We start from the raw sequence: 13,713 nt of genomic DNA on the forward strand, positions 1-13,713 counted from the left end.
AGCCCTATTTAACGACTGACAGGAGCATCGACTACCAAAAGGTCACACCAGAGTGACGAAGCTTCAGATATAAGAAAATCAATTTCGCGAGGCAAATCTTTAAAATCTATTAAGACTTGATGGGCAACAATTCGCTTCGTTGAATCTATGCCGAGTGAAGAATTCTCCTCCACTGGACCCGGTCCTGGGCCAATCTCTTCCAGTCACCCTGGACATTGAGTGCTTTTAGGTCCTCTTCCACGGCAAACAGCCATCGTGTAAGCGGCCTGCCACGGAGTCGTCGGCCTCTTCCCGGTTCTCTACTGAATATTATCTTCGCCTGTCGTTCTTCCGGCATTCGTGCCACTTGACCAACCTACCGCAGCTTGCCGTTTTTTATTAGCTTGACAATATCCACTCCTTTATATACTTGATATAACTCGTGATTCATGCGACGCCGCCAGATGCCATTTTCTTCTTTACCGCCGAGTATTGTTCGCAGCATCTTACATTCGAAGACACCGAACGCTCTACGATCAACTTCCTTTAATGTCCACGTTTCATGGTCGTACAAGGCAACTATCAATGTCTTGTACAGCGCGAATTTTGTCTTCGTCTGCAAACTACGGGACTTCAGCTGACTACGAAGTCCGTAAAAATCCTATTTGCAGCTGCAAGACGCCTTTTCGCCTCGCGGGTAACATCATTATCGCACGTCACTAGAGTTCCAAGGTACACAAATTCATCCACTACTTCAAATTTATCACCACCTAACACCACTTAACCACCACCATCGCTATTGAACCCACGTATTCTTCCAGCTATCATGTACTTCGTCTTGCTGGTGTTGATTTTGAGACCAATTCTTGCTGTTTCTCTTTTAAAAGGCACGAATGCCTCTTCCACGGCTCGGCGGTCGATTCCAATGATATCAATATCGTCCGCAAATGCTAGGAGCATATGCGACCGAGTGACGATGGTACCGTTCCTTTGCGCGCCTGCTCTCCTGATGGTACCTTCAAGAGCAATGTTGAACAGCAAGTTTGACAGCGCATCACCCTGCTTCAATCCGTCTAAGGTTACGAAGGACTTCGAAATCTCATCCGCAACCCGAACACTTGATTTCGATCCATTCACCGTTGCACGAATCAGCCTAATCAGTTTCCTCGGAAAACCATGTTCTACCATTATCTGCCATAGCTCGTTTCTTTTCACTGAATCGTACGCCGCTTTGAAATCAATAAACAGATGATGTGTCTGCAAGTTGTATTCCCGGAATTTATCTAGGATTTGTCGTAGGGTAAATATTTGATCCGTTGTTGATCGGCCTTCACGGAAATCACCTTGGTATTCGCCGACGAAAGACTCCTCCAACGGCCTCAATCTGTCGAACAGAATACGGGACATAATTTTGTACGCCGAATTGAGGAGCGATATTCCTCGATAATTGGCGCACTCCAGTCTGTGTCCCTTTTTGTATAAGGGACAAATGAGGTCCACTAGCCAGTCAGCAGGCAGTTCTTCTTCTTCCCATACCTTCAAAAGAGTACGGTGAAGTATTTCGTGCAGCTGCTCACTACCGTGTTTGAAAAGTTCGGCCGGGAGCTGGTCCTTTCCTTTGCAGCCTTACAGTTTTTCAGATCTTTGATTGCCTTTTTCACCTCTTTCACCTCCGACGATAGGAAGGCACCACAGCTTGTCCAATTAAGTATCTAATCAGATGTCTATTATTCTTACTTAAACCTCAGACATTATAACTACGTTCGGCTGAACAACTATCTCTACATTTACGCAGTAAGAATTAATTACGTTGAACTAAATACAGTCGAATTAAACATGAATTTGCCCTAAAATAGACCTATGGTAAAGTAAAAAAACCCGTTTTAATCCACCTAGTGGTGCAATTGTGCCTTTCTCATTTATGCAAGCTACGATTCCATGGCTGGTTATGTTTAATATAATAGTGGAATTGTCTATTAAATATTCAGTGCGATTTACACATACGTACAATGAATCGCCAGCTACGAACTTGAGTCGCTCAAGGGCGAACACGAAATTATTGCGACACATTCAACAGGGCATAACTTTTTTACCATTGGGTAAAAATCAACCAAATTCAATAACGGAGTAGCAACTACGGGCGATCTCTTATGCTTATGCTTATGCTTATTGGGTAAAAATCAACCAAATTTTGCACACTTTCTCATTGATGTATATTGTTTACATGCTGTCAAACTCGAAGTCGTGTTTTTCGATTCAACGAAAATGGAGGTGAACCAATGCGAGTCGAGAGAACAAATTCTTTCCAAACACCTGGAATTTCCTGACCTGTCGCACCGGCAGTTGGGAAAAATGTTGAACTTTCACCATTCAACCGTGTCCAGAGTGTTGAAGCGATTCCAGGAGCGGTTGACGTTGGACCACGGCAAAGGAGCCGTAAGAAAACCGGGACCGGAGAACAAAAAGACGGAGGGAAAGGTGAAGCGGATGATTCAAGCAAATCCCAACGTCTCAAGCCGTGAGCTAAAATGATCGGCGTGTCGCAGAGCTACGTCCAGAATGCTAAGAAGAGAGCTGGACTACATACATACAAGGTACAGAACTTCCCAAACCGCGATGAGCGGCAACAATCGACGGCTAAAACTCGGGCACGGAAGCTCTACGAGAAGATGCTGACAAAATATGGCTGCTGTGTGATGGACGACGAAACGTATATAAAAGCCGATTTTAAGCAAATTCCGGGGTTGGAGTTTTTCACCGGCAAGAGCAAGGTCTATGTGGACGACAAATTTAAGAAGAAGAAAATGTCGAAGTTCGCCTCCAAATATCTCATTTGGCAGGAGGACTTAGGACTGAGCCTTTCGTGACAAAGGGCACAGTAAATGGCGAAATCTACAAATCTGAATGCCTCGAGAAGCGCCTTTTGCCGTTCTTGCAGCAGCACGACGAAGCCCCGCTATTTTGACCAGATTTGGCATCATGCCACTATTCTTAAAGTGTCCTGGAGTGGTATGAGACCAATTCTGTCCATTTTGTTCCAAAGGACAAGAAACCGCCAAAATGTCCGGAGCTGCGCTCGGTGGTTCAGTACTGGGCAATGATGAAGCGGGAACCTCGGAAGAGCAAGAAGACAGTCAAAGACGAGAAGGGCATGTTAAGAAAATGGAAAAAACTGAGAAACTGGTACCGGATGACACTGTAAAGACTTTGATGGAGAGCATCAAGCGAAAATGCGTTCAATTTCACACTCAAGGCTCCATCGATTAACTTTTCTTTTGATTTTTGAAATAAATATATGTATAAAACTACCCTAAAATTGTGAATTGATTTTAAACATTATAAGAAAATTGGCATGACATTTTCGGTGTCGCATTAATTTCGTGTTCGCCCTTTAATGAAATCGAAACATGGTTCAACGTATCAAGCCAATGCAAAATGCACTATGTTATACAGGGTGTTTGGTTCATGAATAAGAATCTCTCGAGAAGTGATTTATTGTCATATTTGGAGAAAAAATCGTTCTACACATACCATCAAATCTCAACCGTTACAGAGTTATTGAACTTTTTGTGTAAAAAAACTTGTATATCTTAAAACACCTCTGACTCAAATAGTTTACCTCGTATTTTAAATCTTTTAGTGCCATTGGAAAGGTGAGAAAATTTTCTATTGAATAATGTTCTCATATCTAGAAGGTAATTAGTTTTAATTATCTTTTAGTTGTAAAGTAGTTAAAAGTTAGTGTTTTTGATGAGGTTTTTGTTAATTTTCTCAAAATAATGAATTATGATTATAGCAATATCTATTATCCAAAAGTTGGGTTTGAGGACGATTCATAATTTGTTCTTCAACATAATATTCCTATCTCTTCTCGTTTCCTTGTAGTTTCACTTCTAAACTTTTCCTGTAATTGACTTGCAAGTTCTTAAAATACTCTAATCTAAAAAATATGCTTTATATCGCTATTACCAGGGCTTCATTGGAAAGCTGAGAAAATTTCCTTTCAATGTATGTACAGATATCTTTTAGTTAAGTGTACTACATGACTTTTTACTAGTAAAATAACTCAAAATTTGCGTTTCTTGGAGATTTTTGTAATTATTCAAATTATTAATCAACTAAATTTATCGTCACTATTGTTCATTTGGTACCCCTTGATATTCTCTACAACTTGTTATTTGACACTTTATTTCTATCGCTTTTTATTTCGCTGCAATTTAATAGTTAACACAGCATGACCTCATCACAAATGCAGTGGGTTTGAAATCGTGGTTTTTTCATATAAAACGAGAAGATAAAAATAATTTTGCTTCGAAACTAAAAGAAATAATTGAATGGAGTCAAAGGAAGAATTGTAGAACTTGCTGAGATGCATTAATTCCATGATAATAATGGTGCTGTTTATTATTTACTATTTTAAGAAAATAACGAGAATGCTATTAATAACACTAACTTTAAACTAATTAACTTCTAAAAGAATACTAATTTCACTTAACTGAAAGGTATTAATACATTTTTCTTTGCAAAATTTTCCTGGCTTTCGAATAAAAATAAGAAAAGGTACAATAAGTGCCATACTTTTTCAGTAAGAGCTAGTATTAGTGAATATGAGATAACAATATCCATGTTCAATAACCCAAACACATGAAAACAAGACAAGATAAGTGTATCATGTCAAAGAACAAATTATACATCTCTTCAAGACTAACAATTTGAATTATTAAAATAGTGATGTTAACTATTAAGATTTTCGCGAAGTGAACAAAAAATCGATCAAAATTGTTAAATATAAAATAAATTACTGTGAAAAGATTACTGAACCTCATTAGCTGAAACATTTTTCCGTGGAAAATTTTCTCACCTATCCAATGGATCTAAAAGATTTGAAATACAAAGTATATTTTTTGAGTTAGAGCTATTTTAAGACAACTAAGTTTTTAACACAAAAAGTTCAATAACTTAGTAACGGTTGAGATTTCATGGTATGAGTAGATCGATTTTTTTCTCCAAATATGACAGTCAATCATCCCTCGAGAGGTTCTTAACCATGAACCAAACACCCTATATATCTCCAAAAAAATATAGATGAAACACATATTTTCTCCATTCAGTAGGAAATCTGACGAGTATGAAGGGCACAAAATCTATAACTAAATAAGTTGAAATTTGCATTTCGACTTCGTTTCCTCAGAATTCGTTACAAACTTAGCGTCCAGATTTCCTGGAAAATAAGCTATGGTTTCAGTTCGCACAATAAAGGGCCCTTTTCGTTAGAACTTTTGGAGTGTTTAAACCCGAACTACATGCGCGAGCATTGGTCATTCGAACCGGATTTTGATCCACTGCACACTTTCTGAAAGAACAATTAAACATGGTGAACAATTTTCGTACGGTAGGTACTTTAACTGCGGGCTGTCGATAGGTTTCCACCTAATTAATCGGCGCAGAAATCGGTTCCAGATCTAGGATCATTTCGCCATTCACTCAATGAAGAGATGAAGTTCCCTGTACTGCCGAAGCTGACTGTGCGTCTTCCGTTAGCAAGTTGCAATCCTACCAGGTTCTACTTTCATAACCGACCCGATTGGTTTTGTTGGAGCTGAATGTTCCATGGAGTTGCTGAAAGATGAGCGGCAAAAGACCACTTTATTAAGACCGACTCTGCAGTATACGGTAGTTGGGTGCATAGTTTTAGTTCAGATAGTAAACCATGCTTTAGTCCACGGATGCTCGACAATGGAGGTCGAAGAGAAACTCACCAGATTTTTGGAGTCTGAGATCTGTCGAACCACCAGCACCAATTCAGTCAAATAAACCACCTGCGAAAAGTTCTATAAGAAAACTACAGCGGGAGACGAAAATGGCAGATAACAGCGATTTGAAAGACGACACCTCTCAAGCAACGATTTGCAGCAAAGCCTGAGCTGAAGACGGTGAATTCCGTGTTTATCCATGAATGCCAAACTCTCGAACACACAAAAGAGCTCATCGATGATACCGTCGCAGGGCAGATATTTTATTTACCCCATCATGCCGATCTGAAGCCGGACAGCAACACTACGAAACTTCCAGTGGTTTCGATGGCTCTTATCGAATATCAACGGGTATTTCACTGAACAACGGTCTGATGGTCCGTCTCATTGTCCAGGAAGATGTTTTAGCATCATATTACGCTTTCGTACCCACTGATTTTCAAGAGTAGCTAACATCGTCAAGAAGTGCAGAAATCTAATGAAATATACGAGCGATCGGCAGTAAAGCTCGAGGTACTCGAACATTGACGTAGAAAGGAATGCGGATCATATGCTGATTTCAGTTTTAGATCAGAGTCGTCCTAGGTTCGCTCTAATATTTACAAAATCCATACAAAAGTGACAGCTCAGAGCGAACCTAGAGCGACTCGATTCTAAAAACGAAATCAGCATTAGATGCATTTAAGGGGGAGTGTTAGTTGCGCAACGTAGATCACAGCGCCGTGCACTGCACATCCCTGCTTCGAGTCGATCGCGATCGTCAGCCCTGCCCAACGACTACCAAAAAGGTCAGCCCTACCTAACGACTGACAGGAGGATCGACTACCAAAAGGTCACACCAGAGTGACGAAGCTTCAGATATAAAAAATCAATTTCGCGAGGCAAATCTTTAAAATCTATTAAGACTTGATGGGCAACAATTCGCTTCGTTGAATCTACGCCGAGTGAAGAATTCTCCTCCACTGGATCCGGTCGTGGGCCAATCTCTTCCAGTCACCCTGGACATTGAGTGCTTTTAGGTACTCTTCCACTGCAAACAGCCATCGTGTACGCGGCCTGCCACGGAGTCGTCGGCCTCTTCCCGGTTCTCTACTGAATATTATCTTCGCCTGTCGTTCTTCCGGCATTCGTGCCACATGACCAACCTACCGCAGCCTGCCGTTTTTTATTAGCTTGACAATATCCACTCCTTTATATACTTGATATAACTCGTGATTCATGCGACGCCGCCAGATGCCATTTTCTTCTTTACCGCCGAGTATTGTTCACAGCACCTTTCGTTCGAAGACACCGAACGCTCTACGATCAACTTCCTTTAATGTCCACGTTTCATGGTCGTACAAGGCAACTATCAATGTCTTGTACAGCGCGAATTTTGTCTTCGTCTGCAAACTACGGGACTTCAGCTGGCTACGAAGTCCGTAAAAAACCCTATTTGCAGCTGCAAGACGCCTTTTCGCTTCGCGGGTAACATCATTATCGCACGTCACTAGAGTTCCAAGGTACACAAATTCATCCACTACTTCAAATTTATCACCACCTAACACCACTTAACCACCACCATCCCTATTGAACCCACGTATTCTTCCAGCTATCATGTACTTCGTCTTGCTGGTGTTGATTGTGATACCAATTCTTGCTGTTTCTCATTTAAAAGGCACGAATGCCTCTTCCACGGCTCGGCGGTCGATTCCAATGATATCAACATCGTCCGCAATTCCTAGGAGCATATGCGACCGAGTAACGATGGTACCGTTCCTTTGCGCGCCTGCTCTTCCTGATGGTACCTTCAAGAGCAATGTTGAACAGTACGTTTGACAGCGCATCACCCTGCTTCAATCCGTCTAAGGTTACGAAGGACGTCGAAATCTCATCCACAACCCGAACACTTGATTTCGGTCCATCCAGCGAATTGCACGAATCAGCCTAATCAGTTTCGTCGGAAAACCATGTTCTACCATTATCTGCCATAGCTCGTTTCTTTTCACTGAATCGTACGCCGCTTTGAAATCAATAAACAGATGATGTGTCTGCAAGTTGTATTCCCGGAATTTATCTAGGATCTGTCGCAGGGTAAACATTTGATCCGTTGTTGATCGACCTTCACGAAACCACCTTGGTATTCGCCGACGAAAGACTCCTCCAACGGCCTTAATCTGTTGAACAGAATACGTGACAGAATTTTGTACGCCGAATTGAGGAGCGATATTCCTCGATTATTGGCGCACTCCAGTGTGTGTCCCTTTTTGTATAAAGGACACATGAAGCCCTCAAGCCAGTCAGCAGGTAGTTCTTCTTCTTACCATACCTTCAAAAGAGTACGGGGAAGTATTTCGTGCAGCTGCACACTTGTTACGACTTGCTTTTATGACTTACTACTAACTAGACGCGGACTCACACTTTAACTGCGGTTTACGGTACACAAGAACACGAGCATTTGGGTCGTTTACTGCGGTCTCCAGGAGAATTTCACTTACGGGTGGACTATCAACCCTAAATACGGTGGTCTCTGGGCAAAGTATAGTTATCAAAATAAACCAAACAAGCGAACTAAATTAACCTCAAGGACATCACTTCATTATATCACACACAGCTTAATATGACAAGACCTTACATTTTATTTATACAAAATACACAATTGAGAATACTTGCGCATAGTATATTCACTTTACTTCGTACAGAAAATCGTTTCGGCCGGGACGAACGTTGGTCGACTTGCTGCTTCGATGGGTTTCCGGGGACTGGGCGACGACGAACTGGTACTGGAACAGCAGACGAGTGTTCAGACCGGGTGCTTCCGTCGGTCGGGGTCCAGATGCGGCGGCAACTCGGCCGTGTAACGTGTGGCCTGCGTTTCGAAAATGGTCCGGGAGTGGTACAATGGCTCTACATTTTCGCGCACTTTTCGACACCTATTGTGGCATCTTTTGACCAATAGTGCACTCGCGTCGCTTGTTCTTTTCACCGGGCCTTTGCCCGCAGAACACTACACTGGGATTCTAAACAGTACCGAAAAATAACGGGTGGATCGTTCTTCGGATCTGTCTGATCCCACTTTTTGCGAAAACTCTCAAACGGATGAAACGCACAGTCCCGGTATTGCGCTGGGACGACGCAGCCGCGGGTCTTCACTCATCGGACCGAACTTTATTGATTGATCTCGTTTTCGATGCGGGAAGCCCTTTTTATTTCTCCATGCCCCCGGAAACCATCTCCACTCGCGATCGATGACCTCTTCTCGTATATCGCGTAGCAAAAGCAAAACATTATTTACAAACATGTATGGGTTGGTGCCCCGATAAAAAGTTTATTTGAATTTTTAGATAGGATTGGTTTCATGCATAACCTTTACATTGTATAATTTTCACAAAATAAACAAATGAACAAAAAAGGTAAATAAACTATCTGACATATAATATAAATAATTGAGTAAATAAATAGTGTAAATAAATCAATATGGAATAAATAAATAAAAAACAGGGAAATAAATAAATAACAAGCAAATGAACAAATAAATAAATAAATAACAAGCAAATAAATGAATAAATAAATAAATAAATAAATGAATACTGACGGGCATCAACCGAAGACTACTAAACATGAAATAAACATCCTTCAAACATGTAAACATGGAAGCTATGACATTTATTTCACATTTGGACATTTACTGACAATATTTACAAATATAACAAAATTTCTAGGGGTCTATATTAAGCTGGCCCAGTGACCACGGATTTATTGTGACCAACGAAACACAGGTCACACACTACCGTGTTTGAAAAGTTCGGCCGGGAGCTCGTCCTTTCCAGCAACCTTACAGTTTTTCAGCTCTTTGATTGCCTTTTGCACCTCTTCTAGCGTCGGAGGCACCACAGCTTGTCCAATTAATTATCTAATCAGATTTCTATTATTCTTACTTAAACCTAAAACATTACACTACGTTCCGCTGAACAACTATCTCTACATTTACGCAGTAAGAATTAATTACGTTGAACTAAATACAGTCGAATTAAACATGAATTTGCCCTAAGATAGACCTATGGTAAAGTAAAAAAAAACCGTTTTAATCCACCTAGTGGTGCAATTGTGCCTTTCTCTTTTATCCAAGCTACGATTCCATGGCTGGTTATGTTTAATGTAATGGTGGGATAGTCTATTAAATATTCAGTGCGATTTACACATACGTACAATGAATCGCCAGCTACGCTATATGTCGACGCTAAATCACTTGAAACCAGCGGCGAATCCAGGAGGAGGGTTCGGGGATGTCACCAGCACACAGTCTCTCGATGAACAACGCTTTTGGGAAATAGAATCATGTTGGACTACCAGTACCCAATCCTTAGAAGAAACCGCTTGTGAAAACCACTTTGCCGCAAGTGTATTTCGAGATCAGACCGGTCGCTTTGTTGTCACCCTTCCCAAACGAGCTGAAATTCTAAATCAACTGGGATATTCGAAGGAGATTGCTACTCGCAGATTTCGCGCTCTCGAACGCCGTTTTGATGCTAATCCTCACCTGAAGGAAGCTTACACGGGTTTTATTGATGAATACCATCAGCTTAACCACATGCGGGAGATCTCAGACAGTGAAGCTTCCGCGCCTATAGCCTATTACCTGCCACACCATGGCGTCGAAAAGGCAGAAAGTACAACAACGAAACAGCGGGTTGTTTTCGACGCCTCATGCCGCACTGATACCGGAATCTCATTGAACCAGGCTTTCATGGTGGGCCCAGTCATCCAAGATGATCTGTTGTCGATTATTTTACGCTGCGGGTGCATCGATATGTCATTATCGCCGACATCGAAAAGATGTTTCGCCAAATACGTGTGCACCCGTCGGATTACCCACTGCAACGTATTCTTTGGCGCTGCTCATCGTCTCAGCCCCTTCGTACTTTCGAACTTACGACAGTGACTTATGGCACGGCCTCTGCTCCTTACTTGGCAACCAAGTGCCTTCAACGGCTGTCGGAGGATGGTACGAATGATTTCCCTCTTGCTTCTTCAGTCCTAGGTAAGGACTTTTATATGGACGATATGCTGACCGGGGTTGACGATGGAGCTGAAGGGAGGGAACTGTGTCGACGACAACTGTTGCAGTTGCTCCAATCTGCCGGTTTGAGCCTGCGTAAATGGTCTTCGAATTCCTCGACTAATCTTTCGGAAATTCCACCCGAACTTCGTGACGAACGAAGTACTCTAGCTCTTGACTCGCCCATCACTCAAATCAAAACTTTGGGCTTGCATTGGCAGCCGTCCGACGATGTGTTTCGTTATTCTGTGCCCAAATGGTCTCAGGAGGGACCGATTTCTCGCCGTATTGTACTGTCCGACACAGCACGGCTCTACGATCCTCTAGGACTTATGGGTCCGGTTGTAGTGATTGCCAAACTTTTCGTACAAACCCTCTGGCGAATCTCTAAGAACTGGGACGATCCGCTAGACGAGACCCAGCAGCAGTATTGGTTGGAGTTCCGTAGCAGCTTAGATAAATCAGCTACAGTCGTTATACCGAGATGGGTTGCGTTCGCTTTCGCTCCAGTCTCAGTAGAGATGCACGGCTTTTGTGATGGCTCCGAGAAAGCTTACGGGGCCTGCATTTATTTGCGGACAGTTTCCATCGATGGGACGATATCCGTACGCCTATTAGCCGCCAAATCGAGAGTGGCTCCTCTCGGTGACTCAAAGATACAAAGGCGTATTTGTCTACCCCGGTTGGAACTCTCATCACCGCTCTTGTTGAGCCGCCTCTACCATAAGGTTCACACCAGTATAGAATCGAATACCAAATCCATGTTCTGGACAGACTCGATGATTACTCTGCATTGGCTTAGTTCAAATCCATCACGATGGAAGACGTTTATTGCCAATCGCGTCTCGGAAGTGCAGCATTATACGAGTGGAGGAATATGGGCTCATGTACCTGGCATCGAGAATCCTGCGGATATAATCTCCCGAGGAATGTATCCAGATCAACTGAAGCAAACATCTTCGTGGTGGAGTGGAGCACCATGGCTTAGCCGACCCTCTCGTTTTTGGCCACCACTAACCTGTCAAATTACCGTCGTTGCAGTCTGGTTAGTTGAAAGAGCCAGTCTTTCAACAGGGGCCGGCATGTTGGAGCAATCCTAGTTCATAAGATTTAAATATCCCATATGTGTACTAAATTTGGGGATAATGTATCGATCTCGCTTCCCCTTTTGGATCGTTATCATTCGATCTACTTCCTTATCACTAGCACTCGGCTAGCGAGAGAAATAGATCCGATCGAGTATCGGAAAGGCCTTTATTCATTTCCTTTCGTACTGAATTCCCATATAAATTGTTATATGCAAACCAGATAACCAGTTGAAATAAATCTCTCGAATAGTGCACACTATATTTTTCAATAGTGCCAAAATCGATGAAGTGAATAAAAATTAATTAGTTTAACACAAACATGTCGTGTCCGTCTTCACGTAGTCGATCACATTCCGGACGGTCTCAGTATCCGCCGCGAAAACACAGACATTTGCCGAATTTGACGAACTGAGTCGAATGGTATATGACAGACGGCCCTCCGGGCCGAGATTAAGTTGGCGCTGTTCAGAGTGATTGCATAACCTTTCTATAGGAGAAAGGCAAACTTTAAGAAAACGTAACCTAAATTTATTAATTAAAGCAGCAGGACAGGTAAAATTGAAATATCTACTTAGCCTAACTTAAAACTAATTTTAAAAGACATATTTGCATAGTTTGCTCCTTATTTCGTTTACAGATCGGACTCTATTATCCGGGGATTCGATTATCCGGGGATTCGATTATCCGTGATTCGATTATCCGGGGAAAATGATTCGATTATCCGGGTGTTTTGAAAAAAAAATCTGATTTCAACTAAAATGTCTTATTTTAGTGCTAATTCGATTATTGCAGTCAATAGAACATTTTTTCGACTAATTGGGGGGTCTAGGATTAATCTCCTCTCAAATTTTGACCTACCTCAAAAATAGCTTATGGGTTATTCCGCGCAAAGTGACCTAAAAAAACCAAAACTTGGAATCGACCTTCATGGATTGGAACTAGTTTTGAAATAATTGTTCATTTAGAACCAATCAGTGGCGGACCCAGGGGGAGGGTCCGGACCCCCTTCGACTTTTTTTCACTTGTTCAAAAATTTTAAATTAGATTTAAGTTCATATTAGTGTCAAACTTAAAATCATTCCAAACCTAATTTGACCAACAAAACTTATATCCATTGACTAAGGTTTTTACGTATTACGAATTGTACAATGTTCATTGTAAAATCGTAATTTCAGACCCCTCAAGAAATTTTTTTCTGAATCCGCACCTGGAGCCAATATATAATAACCTAAATTGTTTTGTCTTTTGAACAGCCCCTCAGTCCATGGGAACACTCTTAATTTTAACAAATTGTTTAAAAAATTGTTTTTCATCGAATTATATCTGTAGTACTGTTTGCATTAGAATCAATCAGCGAGTTATTTTTTTCAAAGTTTTTAACTCCAGTATTGCCAAATATGCAACTTTTTAATTTTACACTAAAAGTACATTTTTCTCGTAATACACAGGCCACATAAAATGTCATTATACCTACATTGCTTGGTTGATTTCTGGCTATCTCTTGGGATAATGAAGACATGATTCTCAGGATTCTGTTGGGATACTTTCCAGGATTCTGATCGAAGTTTTCTTAGCATCCCAATGGAATCTATTTCAGAATTTCGATTGAATATTCGTTCGTATCTCTATGGTTTTTTCTCTTTGAATTTTTATGCAGGATTCTAGAGAAAAGCTTCTTAAATGTCTGATGAAATCCTTTTCAAGATAAAATTCCGCTGAAGATTATGATTTATTTCAGATACTGGTAGAATCATGGTCCGATTTTCATTGAAATCCGGTGTAAATATCCTGCTCTGAGTTCCAGTGGACTTTGACACAATATTACTCTTCTCCCATTATTCCGAGCAAACGAAAA

General features: G+C 41.4%; 2 protein-coding genes across 3 annotated transcripts in view; one reads left to right on the plus strand and one right to left on the minus strand.

Moving 5' to 3' along the window:
- Positions 1-13,713, minus strand: part of LOC131684849 (uncharacterized) — a 732,442-nt gene that overhangs the window by 167,000 nt on the left and 551,729 nt on the right. The window lies entirely within an intron of this gene.
- Positions 9,922-10,653, plus strand: LOC131680830 (uncharacterized). The gene has a single exon (XM_058961542.1). It carries the CDS (start codon positions 9,922-9,924, stop codon positions 10,651-10,653), a length of 732 nt encoding a protein of 243 aa, XP_058817525.1.

This window comes from Topomyia yanbarensis, chromosome 2 (genome assembly GCF_030247195.1).
Source record: "Topomyia yanbarensis strain Yona2022 chromosome 2, ASM3024719v1, whole genome shotgun sequence".
NCBI lineage: Eukaryota > Metazoa > Arthropoda > Insecta > Diptera > Culicidae > Topomyia > Topomyia yanbarensis.